Source organism: Carassius auratus, chromosome 20 (genome assembly GCF_003368295.1).
Source record: "Carassius auratus strain Wakin chromosome 20, ASM336829v1, whole genome shotgun sequence".
Lineage (NCBI taxonomy): Eukaryota > Metazoa > Chordata > Actinopteri > Cypriniformes > Cyprinidae > Carassius > Carassius auratus.
This window is the reverse complement of record NC_039262.1, coordinates 23777936-23798660: the sequence shown is the minus strand read 5'-3', so window position 1 is coordinate 23798660 and position 20725 is coordinate 23777936. Positions and strand designations below refer to the sequence as shown.

Below are 20725 nucleotides of genomic sequence, written 5' to 3'. Positions count from 1 at the left end.
TGTTTAGTATTTTTGTGGCAAGTGTCTCTCAGTCAGACTTTGAGCAGATTAATACAAATGTACTTTTCCCTACAGCATCCTCTGTATCAAAGTATGTAGGCGCTTTCCTAGGCTCGAACCGAATTCTGTTTCATTAGCCTGTCAAACTCAATAATAGTTAGAGCCTGTTTTCTCACAGAGCACTGCAAACTCAATCAGTCCTATGATTTCATAACCCTTGCTTTGTGACAGGGCTTATTTTATCGAGACACAGATCCACTGTGATTAACAGGCTGTGTGTGCATGTGAGGTGAAATACAACACTGCCAGAGTGTCCAGGCTGGGATAGAATGAGAAGGCGGGAACAAGTGTGTTCATAAATCAGAATTGTGGGCTAGAGGAAGGTGCTGATGAGCGAGCAAAAGGCGAGTGTCCAGGGATGGTGATGATCTGTGACGGCCCATGAGAAGCTGGAGATGGTAGGAGATGTATGAAGAGTCAGCTACCATAAATAAACCCAAATAGAAAAACAGCCCTGACATTTAAGTCCCCGGTCTGCTGCCCTTGAGAAATAAGGGTGAGAAGTAAAATATAATTCTTGCTGCAATGATATGTTTTCACTGTTTTTACCTTATGTATTGGTATATTTGACTTAAACCTTTATACTTAAACCTTTGTTCTTTTTGTTTTTTCTCCACACACCACTGGTTGAACCAGCAGACAACAGATGACATTGTGTCCTCTGCAGAATGTTCTAGCGATGACGAGGATCTGGAGGAGTGTGACGGGGGACACACAGGTGGGATGAATGTGTTACGGTTGTGCTTGCTTAAATCTGGTCTTTCAGTCTCTTCTGTTTAAGTTCTCCCTCTCAAAGCATCACCCCCATGACAACCCAGTGTAACTTCAAAAGTGTCACTAAGCATTTTTTCAAGCTCAAAAACTATAGCAGTTAAAAATATATCTATAGTGATATAAAGTGGTATATCACTGATGTACAATAGTATTTGGACACTTAGTTACAATAAATGTCTGTATGTTACTGGGTTAAAATATAAAATATCAAACCAAATGGCTTCTGCAAACTTTTAGGTAAAAGTAAAAAAAAAATATCTGACTTAAAGAAAGCATCTGTCAAGCAATTACATTTAATATAGTGCACATATATATATATATATATATATATATATATATATATATATATATATATATATATATATATATATGTATATATATATATATATATATATATATATATATATATATATATATATATATATATATATATATATATATATATATATATATTTGCTTCCAAGATATGGTTAAAAAAAACATTATTGCTCCAGATAAAAGAAAAGGAACACAGTTTTCTTAATTTTTATATAATTATATATATATATATATATATATATATATATATATATATATATATATATATAATTCTTTAAATAAATGTCATTTGCTTTGATATTTTGTTGTTTATTGTGCAGTGACATTGATACGTTTTAAGACTTGATCTATGTGTCCAAATTCTGTTCAATTTAAGTCTGTGGGCTGATTTCTCTAAATCAGTTAACATGCAAATTATATTGTAAAAGAATAAAATGAGCCAGGAAGCAATGGGCTGTTTCAGAGTTACACTTGAATATGGGGCCGAACATCACTAACATGGTTGTGTGTATATACTAATTTTGTCCTCTCAGCAATCAACAGAGAGCCAAACTTTATGACAAAAGTACAAAATTAGTATCAAACTCCATGTAGTTCACTCTGATGCTTCAAAATGTATCAATCCTGTACACAATGGATTTCTTGCAGTGTGTGTGTGTGCGTGTGTGTGTGCATCTTTGACAGATGATACATTTTGAGTTGTTTAGAAATCAAATAATAATAATGCTTCGAGCATAGAGATTTCTGATGTGTAGCGGACTAACTGCAACAGAAGCAAACCTCCTTCCTGTTTGTTCCTTTGTTTCCTCACATTGAAGGCTTGCCTTAAGTTAAAACATCTAATAGAGAACAGATATCTTCGAATTTCTGTGCTCACGTTTCTCCACACATAGCCTCTGTTTCCTCAAGGTTAAACAAACAATTTTGTGCAGTATAACTATGACATATTAATTAGTATGGTTAAGATAAAACATCATTTTCAGAGAACTTGGGATTCACTGTAATTGTCAGACTCCTGCTGTCAGCCATCGCAGTATATGAAACACTGCTGTTGATTTTAGTGCTTACAAGGCCATTATGGATGCAAGGCTTGTTTGGTTTATGAAAGTTCGATGGTCTGCCTGCTGACCTGTACTGGTACTTCTTAACCAAAGAGCCTTTAATTGCTTCTAAATGTCATCAGAACACTAATTAAGGCCCTTGAATTTACCTCAAACCACACCCTGTGTTATACAAATCATATGTCCTGCATTGACTAGGTTTTTTTTTTTTTACCTTCCACTCCTAAATACACCAATTAAAACCATGTTTGCTGGCATCATGCTTTGATAGTTTATATTTTCAGTTGTAAAAAAAATATTAATTAATTCCAGCAAAAAAAAAAATTGTTTTGTTTTTATCATTTTAAAGCGTGTCCTACCCGTTTACCTTGCAAGCTAGTATCCATATGGTCCGTCATTACCTTTGACTTTACAGATGGCCCCTATTTATTTCTTTGTTAATTTTACCTTATATTTTTCCTCAAACTTACAAGGTCACTCTGCTCATTATCCAAAGATATACTCTGTACTAGTTTTGAAACCTGATGGCAGACAGTTATGCTTTGGATAAATTCTCCCTAACTGTGTTAAATCTAAAACCATCCCCAAGTCCTCTCAAATTCAATGGCAACAGGAAGTATGCCAAGGGACATTTCCAGTGTTACCTTTCATTTCTTCTCATATGACATTCGAAACGAGTACTCTTAGCCACAAACCACCACACTCATGATTTCATGTTGACACAGAAATTCACATAATCAGTCTGACCTTGAGTTCAGATTTCTTGGACAGTTTGCATGATACTTTCTGTTTTGTTCTGTTTTGGTTTAACCTTTTCATGTGGAAAAACATCTTCCTACTGTATCCGCTCTTTTACATTCCATTCATGTGATTTGGGTTTATTTGCTGTATTTCCAAGAATTAGCTCATTTTTACCCTCTTGGGGGACTTTTTCTTTGGTGTCCTCATCCTTCCATTTTCCAGGATTAAAATTAATCCTCCTGTTTTGCCTCATCTTGTGCCGCATGGAATTTTGGTGGTTGAAAAAAAAGAAAGAAATTTTTTTTAATAATTATCTTCCTCATTTTTATGTTTTGTGCCATTAGGCTAAAATAAAACATTGCCATTTCTATACAACAGGAAATAAAAGGCAACAAAATCTTTTCTTGCCATCATATGTTTTAATTATTATTTTTGCCTTGTGTAGGCAACCTCATTCTGTCTCAAGAAAGTTGTGTGAAAGAATGACCACTCCCCCCACCCCTCCATCCCTGATCTTACATCTTTATTTCCTGTGCCTTTCTGCATAGACATGTCTGTTTGAATGCAGATGGCATAAAAAGACTTTTATTGCCACAAAGTATATCTGTTTTTCTATTTGTTGCTACTGATGAGTCGCATTTGAAGCATGCATTGATTGCAAAATAATTTATCCCCAATGATAGATCTCAGTCATGACTCTTGCATGGGTGTTACTGGCTCCATCTTTTGTGCTTCTCCATCCATGAGTTTGCTAACAGGCTGACCATGTGTGCTGTTATCATCTGTCTATGTGCTGATGTCTTTGTCTTTAAATGCTGATTGCTCTATCTGTCTGATGCCTTGCCGTTGTTGTTCTTTCTTGTATTTTTGCACTGTAAAACACATTCTGTGAAACACAAATGAACTAATGGGAATTCCACAAAAAGGCTAAAAAAACATTTATACCAAAAACAGGGATTACGTTGGACTTTTGAAGATGGGGAAACCATAAAATATTATAGTGATTCTAAGTGTGGTGATAGAGGCCAGTTTGCCATGATATGAAATAAACAAATAAATTATCGGTTTTACAAATCAACCGGCTTGTCATGAAGTTCAAACAAATACACTGCATAGAAACTAACCTAGGGTCATTGGAAAAACGTGCCTGTGGTGACATTTCTGCAAATCAATAATTTGTAGCTTCTTGCAAGTGCAATGCTGTACCAAGAATAGCTACCAAACAAGTGTACTACTACGGAAAGCCGTACATATGCATTTAATTATGTGATAATAAATATCAAAATGTTTTATTTTACAAATCATGCAGTATAGTAAAAGTGTTTTTGAGGTCATAATATAGTATTGTGCTTAACTGATAATCTGTCACTGTAATCATATGTTTTGTTGTTTTTTTGTTTTTTTTTACTGCAGATAGTGTTCATTTCAGCAGGAAATAACGTTTTTCCAATGAGACTATGTGTATTTTGATAGAAGCACAACCACAGTGTATAAAAGTAATCACCTATACATGGTTTAACATGGATCACATTAATATATATATATATATATATATATATATATATATATATATATATATATAATTACGAAACAATTTTGACATCCATACTTCAGCTTTAGGATAACCAATAAGTTAAGTTTAAGTTTATGTTTATGTCCTGAATAGATCATAGGAGTGAACTTTACCTGAAGACTAAAAATAAACTCAGACAAACTCATGCACAACTGACACAATTCCAAGTACTTGATGTTTAAATCAAAGGGGAAAAAGCTGGAACCAGTGTAGTTCAAGAAGGAAGAGTCTTTTAAAGTAAAACAGATGCTGTAAGATCCCTAAGGTTTCATCATGCTGTCAGGTGATTGAGATAGAAAAACAAGCAAGACATCAATCAGGTAAAGCATGAAGAGGTGCACAGAGAACATGAGACCCTGAGGAATGGGTCACTGAACCACTGACACAGGCTGAATTTTAGTGTAGTTAGGTCTCATTGGACCGGCTGTCACTTTGAAGCAGCTCTCAGATCAGTTTAAGGTTGTTTAGTTGACACATTTAGCTTAATGGCCATTAAATTGAGCAGAAGACAGTGGTCGCATGCCTCTGGCTGAAGATATTAATTTAACACCTTGGGTCACATCGGGATATGACATGATGAAATTACAGCAATCTGTGACACTCCAAGCCAAAATATGCCTGTGAGAGACATTCAGAAAGACAAACTAGAGAAAACAAAACCACAGCAACTAAACATCACAACTGGGAAGGCCAACAAATTTATCCTATGCTTAAAGCAGCATTATGTAACTTTTTCTATATTCAACATATGCAAAATGTATATAATGACCAAGTACATCATGAATTAATCTTCAAACCCCAAGTTTATGTCTTATCCCGAATCACTACAGTACACTTAAAATAAGTGCTTATGTTTGGATTATTGAAGCCTGGTCAGGTCTTCACCACTGTTAAGTAAAACATGCCTGTGTGAATCGCCATAGATCAGTCCCTCCAGAAAAACACGATTTTGCAATCGCTTGACTTAATGCATAATCAGATATTTATGCACACAAGTAAAGCGCCATTTTCCCCCTATTGCCATGGGAACCTTATGAAGTGACATAATTACGTGACGTGAACATCATCTGCAAACTCCGCGGTGAAACCAGGGTGAAACTTGAAGCGCGCAAATCATTCTTATTTGCCAACAAAAATAAGCGCAAAAGAACGCGCGAAGCAGTTTCCCGATTTGTTACATGACAGTGGAGCCAAATTATATTACGAGAACTTGCGGAAACTGCGGTTTGATGAAACGGTGATTCCCCCAACACCCCCTTCTTACTAGGCTACTAACACTGTTGTAGTTTCATTCAGAAGTTGATGCAACTTTACAGTTGTAAGATTGCACTTTTTTGTTACAGAACAGTACCAAAAACTTACAGTTGTAATTATATTAGTAGTATGTAAAATAATTTACGTTGCAGTAAGAGATTGCAACTTAAATATTCTGTGATTTAGTATGCTTGCTTATCATAGGAAGTGATAAGAAATTACTCTTTACATTAAGGTAGTAGCCTAGTGAGAAAAAGGTGTTGGGGGAATCACCTTTTTTCTCTTTTTCATCAAACCGCAGTTTTTGCAAGTTCACGCAATTTCATCGCATAAAATTGCAAAAATATCCCACATATTCCATCACATTTTTTAAGGAGACGTGCCGCAAAATCAAGGATTTTTGCCCGCAACAATCACAAAAAAATCCGCGTTTTTCTGGAGGGACTGATAGATGTAAACTTAGAGAAGTGGCTCTGTTTAGAAGGTTCTTCCGCGGGATGTGTGTGCTTCTGTTTATTAATCGTTAAAGCGCCAAAAGTTTCATTGTGCTACTTTAAAAAAAACAAAACTTAAAGTTATTACTTTAGTTAAATTAAATGGATAGTTTCTATAGGATTCAATGCTTTCAAAATATATACATTAAATTACTACACGCATGAATTATTGGAGACCTTGAACAGTGTTCATGAACCGCTTCTCTCCTTCAAGCGCTCCACTGTTTACCACCTGTGACTATCACAGGATTGCGCTCGCGCACCGTTCGTCTCTGACGCAGCTGATGACGTGGCTTCTTCTACAGCGATAAAAATTTATAATTGATGCAGTGCTAATTGACATCATTTATTACAGTAAAGAAACTATATATTTTCTACCTTATTCTGTGTAGAAAATTTAAATAATAGCTAAGTAAATGTACTAGCCTATATAAAACAATCAGAAAATTGCCATTAGGAAAAAATTATCGATAACAAATGATTATTGTCAAGCTGTGTATTTGATTTCTTACAGCCAATTAAAAGTAATAAAAAAGAAGAAAATTCATTGTAAAAAATAAAATAAAATTAATTATGATAATACATAGGCTACCTACATAAAATGATTGTATTTGACATTTCTGTCACTTCTGAAATGATGGCTACGCCCCTGGTGTGACAAAATGTTAGCTGTTACATAATAGCCTACTTTTAAAGATCTTTTTTTTATTTTTTTTATCTTGGCTTACCTACATTTTTACAACATGTATGCCATGTCATGACATAGCATCATTAAACTAGCATCTAACAATGGACTTTTTTTTTTCTAACCTATGGCCATAAAGGCTGCTGTGAAATTTGCCCCCTGATTAAGCATTTAATAATACTATGAATGCACTTAAAGAATGCAGAATCAAATCATTATAATCAAACAGAATCCGATTTAATTGTGAATCAAATCACATTGAATCGTTCTATTTGCAAAAATCATTCTTGAATCGAATTGAAAACCTATAAATTGTGAATTGAATCGCTGCCTACCCAAAGATTCAAAGCCCTAGTAGCTGTGCAATCAAGATGACGATATCGCTGCATATTAAGTGTTCCCAACTAAGTCAGAGGCGACAGCAGCAAGGAACCAAAACTCCATCGGTGACAGAATGAAGAAAAAACCTTGGGAGAAACCAGGCTCAGTCTTAGCCACAACAACCTCGGAATAAGAAAGAAACAGACTAATGTTGGTGTAGATGCCATTCTTCTGATGATGTAGCGAGTACATTGTGTGTTATTGGAAGAGTTCCCAGATCCAGTTGTCCTAATTAATGCAGCCTAAAAATCCTTTAACGGATTTGAATATTATAAATGTGCTTTATGTGTAAACCAGGTCTATAATCTAGATTTAAACTGGATAAAGAGATCACTACTTCAATTCATACATGATTAACTGTAAAAGAGGAGAGCAGAGCTCAGAGATTGCCCAATCTAATGCTTTGAGGATATGTCATAAAAGCCAGTTCTTGTATCCAATCTCTGTGTGGAGATCCTCTGCTCCTATTTACCTCAGCACTTCTCATTTCCCACATGTTTTAGTTCTTACACTGGTGATGAGTAAGCAGAGGCTGAGGTGAAGGAGAAGAACCACAACAGTTGCAGTTTGAGCACAATGCACGGCAGCCACAAAAGGATTTGACTGTGGCGAGCTTTCTGAACCACAGGGGCCAGCTCACACAGACTCTTCTTTTAGGGGATCAGGCAGGTTTAGCCCCACACACCTGCGGCATCATCACTGTTTGGCAAGACTCAGCGAAAGCAAAATGGTCAAGGAGTTTAGACACGGATATCCAAACCAAGGACACTCAGATTTGGTTGGGGGCACAGGAGAGAGAGCACTGCTGTGAATGTCAGCTGTTATGGTTGATTTCGTTTCAAATTAACTCCACTCTGAAAGTTCTGTGCAGAAGACATTGCTTTTTTGAGAGTGTTAACAGCTGAGAAAGAGAGTGATCCTTCAGATTTGTTTACAAGAATTAACTCCTGTAAGCAAATGCAGAGAACACTGCAATCTATCTGAGCTGGAGGGTTAATGCAGTGTAGAAGTGTTTGCTTTGTAATTGGGCTAAGCCCAAATAACATTTCCTCCTATCTCCACTCTGCAAAACAAACATAGTCCCCTAAGACAAGCACACAATGTTTGCGCTGAACTAAAACAATGTGAAAATTATCATTGCTTGTTGAAGTGCTAATGTAAGATTAAAGTATTTACCAAGAAACATGGGGGTCCACTGTGGTGCTATTTTTGTGCCTGTGGTTTTAATAGATGCTTTTATCTTAAAGTCATCTAAAGCAGCCTTTAAATCACTTAAATCAATAAGTTAATTTAGCTCACGATGGTCCAGGGAATCAGTAAGCAAGGCTGTGATAAAGTAAACTTTTTGCTGGTTGCTATAAGAAGCTTACTAGATCATCAGTAGCAGCATCAACTACTATTAAACCCATACTGGTCAGCCACACAAAATATTATTTTCTCACATGTACTACATGGATATATTTATGTAAATGTATTATGGTTATTCAGTATATCAGTTAAATGGGTTCTGTCTTATAATACCATTATAATACCATTTTATGGAATTCCCATTCTTTATTGTGATTAATGTTGAGCGAACGGCTGTTGGTTATAAAATGATCTCTGCCAAATATTTCCATTCTAAATTGGCTAGATGCTAGATAAGTCTTTTTCTTTGTATTGAGATTTTGTTGATTCACCTGTATCATTCAAGTTGTTACAGGTGTGTACAATATCCCACAGCCTTTTGCCCAATATCTTGTGACCCTGTTCTCAGCCCTTCTTATCCCAGCTTGCAGTGCTGTGATTCTACTTTCCCTAAATGCAACTTGTTAAAAAGCACGATATCACCTTGCAGTGAAATAAAAAATAAAAAAAGTGATTTTCCCTTTTTTTCCTGAAATACATCCCTGCTTTGTGCTGTCAAGCTACTAACAAAAGATTAACAAAAGAAAACGAATAATGTTATTATTAGTTGTGAAGGTGGTGACTGTACAGTGTCCCTTGACTTCACTATGTACTTTCTGATTATTTTAATCTTGATAGTGTGAGAGAATTGTCAGTTATTTCTATGTGTTTTTATTGCTTTTGTGTTTATACGTGTATACATATATATATCCTCTGGTTTGTGTATATTTATATATGTATATATTTATCTATCCACTGTATATGTATATCTAAATGTTTTTGTATAAAATTATTCAAAAGAGAATTCTATTCAAAATGCTGTATTTCCATAGTTTTCACGAATCAGTATACTGACTAGAGGCATTTGAAACATTTTGTGCTTAATTAGATTAAACAAACAAACAAATAAGCAAACACTTGCATTTCAAGTCAGTTCTATTTATGATTTTTAAACAAACCTAAAAATAATAAGTAATAAAAAATGACCATGAGCTGTCTGTTTGATATTTTAATAAAGTAAGGAATAAAGTGGTCCAGGTTTTTGGATGGAATTCTCCTCAAGTTCAAATAATATTACATTGGTATATTGTTTTATTATTATTTCTATACTGATTCTTGTTCAGTTTTTCTCTCTTTTTTTCTTCTTGTTTAGCTTGGTTAATATTTCAAAGCATTTGAGCATATATATATATACGTAATTAACAAAAATATATGTATATATTTCCTCACCACTATCTACTCCAAATGTTTAAAGTCAGTTAAATACTGATCAACATTTTTCCCAGTTTCCCAATCTGACCTATAAATTGATGAAATCGTAAAAAAAAAAAAAAAAAAAGAAGGGGAAATTGCATGGGACAGAAGTTGCAGCTTAGGGTCTGTAGAGTGTCAGTCTTGAGAGTGCTATATGATCTGGTAGATGGGCATGTATATGCTCATTGTTTGTATATCCCCATCCCTTCCTTACAGCCCAAAGCTCAATTGCCGCCCGACCGCTTCGTACCGCCCTTACATGGACATGGCAACTGACGTACACGTTCACTTCCATCTATGTCATTTCCTACCTAGTCTAGGCTTTCCTCTCTCTCTCTCTTTCTCTCTCTCTCTCTTTATTTCTCTCTCTCTCTTTCTCCCTCCTTCTTTCTCTCTTTTGCCCCTCCCCTTCTCCTCTTAGCAGTGGTACAGTATATACAGTCATTCAATTGATTAAATAATTATTTTTTAAAAATAACAAAGAAAATATGTATCTGTAGATACTTCAAAGCAAAATCATCTTTAAAAACAGAATGTACAGTTTTCTTTTACAGAGAAAAGGATTTATTCATCAAAAGAAAGAACAAATGAGCAGAATGGTGAAGTTATTTTTCATGTCATGGTGTGAATGTATGTGTCGTTGCCTCCCTATATCATCTTGTTTTAGAAAAAAAATATATGATAAAATCAGATGATAATTTGATTGCCTAATTAAATAATCACAGATGAACCATACTTTCCTCACGCATTCTTACACAACTTTCTTAATATATTGTAAATGTTTTCTTCCTGCCAAAATCATGCGGGCAATTTGTTGATGTAAGTCACAGAACTGATTGTATGCTTCCACCTTTAGATGAATTGTTTTATGGGCTTTATTCATTCATTTATTTATTTATTATTTTATTGTATTTTTTTATTCATTCATTTTTTTTGACTAATTATCTTTTTATGTACTTTACTACACTCTTTCTGACTCTCTTTGCATTTGGTTTGCGAATGTTTCTAGTGCTTTGCTCTAACCATCAACCATTGTTTGCATTATTTTAATTTTTCTTTCCTTTTCTTCTTTCCTTTTCTTTCTGTTGTTTGAGACCTGTGCTGCTTTATAGTGTCCTCTGTTTGTAATCAACAAAGCCACCTTGGCTCAAGTTTGAGCAGATTCAACCAACATCTGAATGTTTAACTTATGTGTGTGTGTGTGTGTGTGTGTGTGTGTGTGTGTGTGTGTGTGTGTGTATATATATATATAAATATATATATATATATATATATATATATACACACACACACACACACACACACACACAAGAACAAATCTATACATTTTACTATAAGTCTATACATATGATTTAAAATTTTAACTAAAATTTAGTCTGTTTCACTAAGTCCAGTGTGTTTGTTGTTCTCAAAATTAGACCGTCTCTGTTAAATTGAGTGATGCGAATCGTGTATGATACTACATAGTGCTCACATGTGAGATTAAGTATTCAGGTGTTGTTGAACTGTCATGTGACTTGTGCCATTGTGGCAATTTCATAAGAACTGTCAAAAGGCAATTGGCTTTCATCTCAAGTGTAACAGACTTGAAAGGGAACATAAATAAAGTGATTTTTTTTTTTCTACAGTCTTGATAAGCCACTCAGAAAATTAGAAATCTCATAACAATAATTTTATTTTTTGGGAGAGTTCTATATATTACGCTCTTCATTGGTTCATTGATCCAACAGGATGCTTAGACATAAATTTCCTAAATGAATTCACAACGTGAGCAGTTGCTCAGCTTACAAATCTACACATAGCAATACAAAGATGTTCATGGCTGAACATCAGTCACTCTGAGTTGCAGGGGTGCAGTAATTGTGAGTGATTGGTGTTCTATGTAGAGGTCGGTTAAACAGAGTTTGCCAAAAAGAAAGCTCAAGATATTGCATGTCCCTTCAAGCCTTTTGATAAATTTACCTTGCATTTTTTACATTTCTGTTTTCTCTTTCAGTTCTTTCTTGGTTTGTTTTGGCCATTCTTTTAGACAAATATTTTTTTTTTTGTCATATTTCTTTCCTGATGGTCTTGCTTTGCTTTAATTGGTCATGTACAGTTGCCTGTTTACAAGCAGCCAGATTTGAATGGACACTAATTTCCTTTCTTTTTCTTCTGCTTGCCAGGAGGGGAGTTAGTTATCCCTATTCTAGTTGAGGATCCCATAGACATCCCCCCTGTTTCCACTCGAGCCCCTTTCATCCCCCTTCCCCCGACCCTTCACCCTGTCCTCACCATTATTGAGACCACAAAAGAGTCCCTGTCAATTGCCACTGAGGCGGGGGTACCTTGCTTGTCGGACCAAGGCAGCGATGATTGTGATGATGATGGTGATGATGATGATGGTGATGGCTTGGTGATATCGGGGTTTGGCTCTGGGGAGGCCTTCGACTCTAGCCTCCCCTCTACTGACGATGAAGATTTTTACACCACCTTCTCCTTGGTAACAGATAAGATCTTGACCACGTCGACCTATGAAGGTGGCTACAAAGCTCTTGCGCCCAAGTGGGAAGTAAAGGACTTTAAACCTAGCAAGGCCTCTGAGGCAGGCAGGACTACGGCCATCCCGCCTCTGCCTGACTTCAGGAGCTCAGCGGCATCACCCGTCACGTCTGAGACTGCTCTTAACATCCCAGCTGGGAAAATGAACAACCGTGAGATCAAACCCCAACCTGGCATAGTGCTACTACCACTCCCCACATCTTTCGACATGGACGGCACCAAACCCAGGGGGCCGTATATCACCCAACCCATGTTGCGCACCATCCCCAGTGCTCTGCCCACCATGCCAGGTATCAGGAGAGTGCCTCCTGGTGCCTCAGAGGTAATACGTGAGTCCAGCAGCACTACGGGTATGGTGGTGGGTATTGTCTCTGCTGCCGCCCTGTGCATCCTCATCCTCCTCTATGCCATGTACAAATACAGGAACAGGGACGAGGGCTCCTATCAGGTAGATGAAACACGGAACTACATCAGCAATTCCGCACAGAATAATGGCACAGTAGTCAAAGACAAACATCCCAGCACTAAGGGTGCCAGCAACAAGAGACCCAAAGACAAGGACAAGGAATACTATGTATAAGACAAAATCTGAATGAAAAAACATACACAGAACAACATCTGAGAAATCTTAAACAGAAAACAACAATTTTACACAAAAATCCTTTAAGAACTCAAACACACTGAGTCAAAATGAACCCATTTCCAAGTTATGTGATTTGAAGCACACTTAAGCATATGGTAAGCATAGTGAGAAGGCAAATAGGACTCTGGGGACCTTGATACCTAACTTTCTGTCTGGTTGTGGAACAATGCCAGTGTAAAATATCTCATTGTTACATTGTTATCCCTCAAGTGACTTTCTGAGGTACAAAATCCTTGGTGTAAAAAAAAAAAACAAAAAAAAAAACAACAACAACAAAGCAGCCCTTGTCCGTTGTAACCCTGTACAAATAAATGATGATCGTGGGTAATGGTCATGATTTTGGACATGCATGTGATGTGTGTGATGTAGTACTGATGTCTTTGCAAAGAGGAGAACCAGAGGATGTTGTTTTGGAGATGCAAAGTTGAAAAATTTGCCATAAAACAGTACTTTCCTAACCCACACTGGAGAAGTGTTCCATTAAACAAATTGTATGTTTTTTTGTTTTGTTTGTTTGTTTGTTTTTTTTATATGCGTTTCAGGGGTTTCATGTGGATAAATTACCTCTTTTTTATTGTATTAACATGCATATTTTTCCTTAGTTTCTTTTTTTCCCTCCTTTTTACAGTACATTCTTTTCTTCCAGTATCAGTCAAGGACTAATATACTTTAACTTTCATATTCTGATTGAGCTCTGTCATCTATAGCCAGATTCAACTAAAAATGCATCGATCTTTTACAAACTGAAAATGAGACATTCAACATTAAATTCATGAATCCCTATTTCAGTTTTGACTTCTTAAGTCATATGCTACACACACACAACTCACATATGGATCAACTGAACATAGCATGACGACTGAAGGAGGGCTGAAATATGAATTTATTTGGGAAAGACAAAGTATATATTTCATGTTTTCACAGTCATCTGTGTCAAACAATAAATATGTTTACATATTATATTACATCATAGATGAAGTACTTTGTAGATCATTATTGTACATAATAGTTGATTTTGACATTTTCATACTCTTTCTGTACAAATTGAACAAACAACTTTGTTCACTGTAGCTTGTCCTGTGAAGTCCAAAAGTCTGTGCAAACACTGAAAATCTGATATTCAAAATGTAATATAAGCAGGGAAATTAACAGAAGGTTTCAGGATTTATGGGAGAAAAATAAATATTACTTTATTGTGAGCAATGAAGACGAAAAATATAAGGTTCTAAACTAATTTCTGTTTTGCTAATTAGATAACCTATTTGTCTAACTTCAGATCTGTCAAAGAGTCAGATTTCCCTGCGTCCATTTATGTACACAAACTAATTCTAACATTTTATTCAAATTGCTTATGTTACTGTATTATTTTATGACAACTAAATTAAAAAATTGATAAATTCAAAACAGAAGAATTTTACATCTGTGGTCCCAGACGTTTGGACCCAACTGTACCTGCAAGAGTATTGTATGTTATTCTGTCTCTATGGTGTTAAATCAGATTTTTGAAAACCATAAGACATTAACTAGTAGAAATCACTCTCCACACAATCAAAGCTCCATGTAACTGGTTATTTTACAACTGTTTGTTGTTTTCTATTTAAACAAGGTTACAAGACCTCATAAAATAACGGTGGATGATGGATTGGATTCATACTGCCACCACATTTCTGAAAAACTCACAATTAATAATTTTTGTCTGTGTCTTGTCTCATTCTGTGTATTTATGATTTTCAACATGTTGCGCTGTTGTCGTGCAGTCTTCTAGGTTTGTTGCATTTGTGCTGGCAGTAGTTGCAAACTTCTCATTTGTTTCGCATGTATATTTATTCTTTTATTTATCATCACAGCACTCAAGAGTTGTGTGCTGTAATTCTGATTTTATGTTACTTTATTTTATTTATTTTTTTCCTGTTCATCAGTTACTGTTTTCACTTTTGACAGCTATGTCCAGCAATAAAATGTTCCCAGTTGTTTTCAAGGCTACTGTGAAATTTTCTTTTTCTTATCCCAAGTTTATAACATTCCACTGGATCCTGAAATTGCAAATGATTATTCATTTCTTGGTTTGTAAATACTTTTTATAGTTGGAATTTTTATGGGTTTTTTTTATTTTAATTTTTTTTTAGAATTTCTGCCTATGGGGAAAAATGCTTGAAATACTGTTAAGGCAAAAAAAAAGAAAAAAAAAAAGAAAACGTGGACTGGTACTACTGAATATTTGAGGCATTTCCTGCAGAGCATCTATTAAAGGTAGCACTACAGTACTAGTAACATATTATAAATCTGATTCTGGTAATGAACAGAAAAAGATTTATCATTTGGAGACATTGGAGAGAATGGTGAAAAAGAGGTACTGGGTTACAAATTTGTCTGCATTAAATGGTCAAGTTACTTAGACTGTATAGCTAATGGCACACCATAGAGTAGACCAGTAATCAATGATGCAATCAGAGTCTTTATTAGAATTTAAAGTCTATTCTGAATGTAACTGAAAAACAAATTAATGACCACACTGTCATTTAGAAATCTAACACTTCCCAAGTGGAAACAAAGCATTAGGCTATTATATTATTCCCTCTTTCATTATCTCCTGATTTATTTGACAGACCCTCTGCATTATTAAATGATACATGGCCGGTGCGTCATGTGAACTAAGTTATATCTGATCAGTGTTGTGGCTAATGTTGATGAATGAAATGAGAGCATGCAATCATCTTTCCTCATCATATTGCAGCTGGAGCCCAAATGGAGCATTTGATGAGCTCTCAACGCCACTAATAAACGTTGGCTTCACAAGTGCTGGCCAAAATTGGGGAAAGCTGCAATTATGAGCACTTAAGTAATGACATCTCAGACTGATGAGATTAACTAGAGAAATAGTTCACCCCAGTATGAAAATTCAGTTATTATATACTTACCGCCTCATGTCGTCAAGTTATTTTTTTATGGAATAAAATAGATGCATATACATAGATGTTTTCCCTATCATTGCTGTTGAGCTTAAAAAGGCAAAGTACCATCAAAACATAAAAGTTTATTTGACTGGTGTACTATACTCTATATTTCAAGTGCCATGAAAGCATATGAAATAAATATTTGTCAATTTTTCTTTTTTTCATAGAGAATCAGTGCAGTGTTGACAGAACCGGGCTAATATGGTCATACGTACTGGTTCTAGCTTACTAGCTGCTGCATTTTTACTAGCGGGAGTTTGTTTAAGCGTGCAGAACAACCACTCGATATAGCATTAATATAATCTGACCTTGATGTCATGAATGCATGAATTAATGTTTCTACATTTGACAATGAGAGCACAGGTTGTAATTTAGATAATTTTTTAAGATGGAAAATGCAGTGTAACTGAAGTTATTGTGTGTTGTCAAAAGAGCCATGCTATAGACCAAGCATTTTCAAACTTTTTAATAGCAAGCCATATTAAATTAATTAATAAAACAATTATTTATTATGAGTTTGGGTAAATGTTTTTCTACATTTCTTTTTGCATACCCTGGAGTCTCTGATAATTTTTTAACTTATACCTCAGCATTTTGGCAAATAATTAAAAAGCATTGAGAACTGCACACACACACACACAAAATGCAATGATCTCGCAGACTTTATACCAAGACAATGAATATAATTTAGAATTAAAAATGACAGAACAAAGCTTAATTGTTCAAGTTTTTTTTTTCTCTTTCTGTCTTTTCTCACTTTTAAACTGGCAGTTGTTAAACACCAAAATGGCCTGTCATCCCCTAAGAACAATTTTGTCTTGTCTAGAACAAAAGATTGTTCCTTTTCCAGAATGTTCAAACAAGCCTTTTCTTGGAACGAGCTAATCGAATATGACAGCTGAAATATGGAGCAGATGACCTAGTGGCTTTGAAAAGGTCGACACCCTCTATTAACAGGAATATTTACCACCCCTTCTCAAGACAAACGCTGTATTAAAAAAAAAAAAAAAAAAAAAAAAAAATTCTTCAATCTGAAGGGATATTTCACTCAAAAATTAAAAATGTTATAATTGTTTGCTCACTCTTATGCTGTTTAAAAATTGTATGGCTTCCTTCAACAAAATGGGATATTTAGCAGCGTATCCAATTTTTTTCAATACTAAAAAGTGGATGAAAGCAGAAATATTAACTTATACATTCTAAGGAAAAGAGCAGCTTGTTTTGAGTGAACTAATTAAATGTTATGCTTTTGTCTGATATGATTTTATTGTATACTGTATGGAACCTTATGAAAAGTACCTCCACAATCTGCCATACGTTTTCTTTCTTAGCTCTATATTGCAGGTAGTCTCAGCACCCCTTTACTGCTGCTTGTCACTGCAACCTACTGCACTGATGCAAATCCAGAATGAAAATGAGTAAAACAGGAATGACATCATCAGAGACAGAATATGCAGATTAGATTAAAATGAAAAAAGTCAAAGATTTTATTGTGCATTTTTGTAATTTATAAGGCAAAATCCATTCCAATTCGATCCATATCAACAAAACAAAGTTTACACAACTTTCAGTAGTTTTTATTCCTTCCTTTTGAAGGAAGTCAAAGTATTTCACGTTGAATGTCACAAATTTCTTTATTTTATTAATGAGTTAGTAGTGCAGAATCCTACATTATTCTTAATTTTACATCAGAATCTTTATTTTCGCCCAATATTTTAAATTCCTGATTTTCAATGTAATCATATATTGTATGTTAATGCAGACAGTTGACTGTCTTAAAAATAGAAACTAAATTTGTATCTGGGCATAATGCCTTTCGTTCTCATGAAACACTGTAAGGCCCAAGGTAAGATATCTAGTGGCGGCTGAAGGTTTCCTGCATGTTCGGCCTTTTCACATGCAAAGTTATCAATCAAAAAGTTTAATTTTAATCTGAATCCATTTTAGTATCTAATCTGACTCCATTTTAACATGACCTCGAATTTAGATTGTCATACGAATTGGTTGCTTGACCATTTCGAATTATTATTATTCTGAGATTTGATTATTCTGTTTATTCTTTAATATTATTGTACTCATTTATTTGGGTGCTCATTTCATCCAAAAAATATTGCTTTGGCCTTAGCATATCTTACGGTCACATTCTCATCAGTCTTGGTTATTAGACAGAGGCAGTTGATTAATACTTCAAACGGCTTGCTTGCTCATTCTAAAAGTACTTTTAATTATCCCCCATAGATTTGTACAAACTTGAATAAAGCAACGTTATTACAAGTCAGAGTTTACGACCACTACTATGGATATAAGCCAACCAACATTACTTTCCCTAATAGTAGTATTGGTATGGTCACACCATGGTTTACCATGTACACTTAGCTATAGTAATATTTCAATAAACAGTGGTTAGGCTCACCCTATTTAGATTGGTCAAACAACAACCAGATGACCTAAACAGAAATTCCCTATAAGCCTTTACAATCTAAGTACACTTGAAGTAATACCTAGTGTTAGACAGATCTCTAAAGATACAGTTGATGTGCCCTATGCTCCATCTCAACAGAATTTGAATCAGTTACTAAACTGACCCAGGAAATGCGGTAACAAGTATACAGCGTAATCTACTAGAGTCAATAATTACAGAGTAAAAAATAAAAAAATCAAATGTAACAATTTATTAACAGTCAGGTAAATGTCTTATGCAAAAAAAAAAAAAAATGCTTCAAGTCAAATGAATGAACAAACAAGTGAAAGCGATTCGAAAGCATAAGAAGCCGTCTTTATAGCTCTCATGAATGTTACACAACGATCAATCTGCACAGTGCAAATAGCCAAAACCTTAATATTAAATATTAAAATCCTTGCTGGGAAGTGTCCCGTATGAACGGGGCATATGGTCACCCTAATACAAGATATCAAATTCTCAGACCAGAACACAGAAATCTTCAAATCAGTCGAAAAACATAAAATACCTTTTGGTAGATAGGGTCTCATAACCCAAAAGGTCACACACCCAGATTTAGGGGTGAAAAAAAATGGTTCCCAAAGATATTTATTGGGACATCTCCCACATTAGAAGAACAGGTTTTGTTTAGTTTATTCTTGCCTTCTCTGTTGATGCGAGAGTGACCAGTCTCACCTGAAGTATTTATATTGACAACACATAAAACAGCTTGAAACAATAGATTTGTGAAATGTATATGATTGATTGAGACCTGAGGGGAAGGAGAGGGTGTGAGGAGTCAGGAAGGGAATGAGGAGGAACCAGTGCATATATAAGAGGTGTTTTCCCTCAGTGAGATGTGGGAACAGATGTCTGTATGTTATTAAACTCTGTGTCTATTGTATGTCTCAGAAAATCAAAGTGTCTGAGGTTCTGCAATTCTTACAAAATGAAAGTGTGAAAAGGATGTGGAGAAGGAAAAAAATAAACAAATTCAAGGATTTGTCATGGCACAGTAAGGATTGACAGTGACATATTTTTTTCTGAGAAGCTGCGGTTTCGCATTCTGTAGTGTGATTGGATCCAATGAGAATCCCAATGAAGCTGCAAGCATTGCAGCTGAAAACTGGCACTGAAATCAGTCCCTGTTGATTTCAGCTTAGGTGACAGAAATGCATTATCCCAGCAGGAGTCCACTGTAATAACGTATCCACCCACAAGCATCAGCTTCTGTACAGCTGCTTCTATGCAACAGGCTAAAGAACTCACAGCACAGTACAATTCAACTACTTTATATGAATAATAATGGACTTAAAAAAATATAAATAAATAAGGTTTGAGTACAACTGTTGCAGCAGAATATAATAAATCAATTCATGCATTTAGCAGATGCTTTTATCCAAAGCAACTTACAGTGCATTCAGGCTAACAGTTTTCACCTAACGTGTTGCCTGGAAATCTAACCCACAACCTTGCGCTGCTAACGCAATGCTCTACCACTTAAACCACAGGAACATATACAGGAATATAGATAGTTAATTTGCCAGAGCCTTTGAGTATGTGTGTTTGTGTATTAAAGAAAATTAGTCTGATGTCAAGTCAAGTCACCTTTATTTATATAGCATTTGTCAAAGCAACTGCACAGCATTAATGAGGAAAATAGTTTGTCATTAATGCAAAATTACGATGGTAAACAAAATTTTCACTTAAAGGCAGTTCATCTCTGAATTCAGTAATGTGTAAGGGAAACAATTTAGCTTAAAGGGAATCATTTAAGATTTTAAAGGGAATTTGAACATTTGAATGACTGTTTCACGGCTGATCACTGAAACAGCCAGCGATTCGTTGAATAAGTCGTATAACATCAACCCTGCACTGGATATTAATATCCAAAGTATAGGGAAAACTATATTAATTGACACAGTAACAAGATCGGTAGTTTAAGACATTAACTTGTAAGCACAAAACACAAGATACTTCTCTTTTCAATATGAATAAGAAAATGTATTAGATAAATCTAAGACAAACTAATCTAACACATAAGCACAAGCACTCACACATTCACACAAGGTGTAGGAAGATAGAAAGTTAGGAAAGAATGAGTTTAAGAAAATAAAAATGTGAAATTCCAAGTTTACAGCAATATGTGAAATTGCATAGGCATGA

The 20725-nt window shown here is 35.1% G+C and overlaps 1 protein-coding gene across 5 annotated transcripts in view; it reads left to right on the top strand.

Annotated features, from left to right (window-relative positions):
- The window catches only part of nrxn3b (neurexin 3b), a 112275-nt gene extending 97136 nt beyond the window's left edge, over positions 1 to 15139 (top strand). For 2 of the 5 annotated variants that reach the window (XM_026291554.1, XM_026291552.1), the window contains 2 exons: positions 700 to 778; positions 12147 to 15139. In XM_026291554.1, coding sequence (XP_026147339.1) covers positions 700 to 778; positions 12147 to 13102 — 1035 coding nt within the window. In that variant the 3' untranslated portion in view covers positions 13103 to 15139. Of the gene's footprint in view, positions 1 to 696; positions 779 to 12146 lie in introns of all 5 variants that reach the window. The other 3 variants (XM_026291553.1, XM_026291551.1, XM_026291555.1) reach the window with 2 other exon arrangements.
- Positions 15140 to 20725: the final 5586 nt, after the last annotated feature.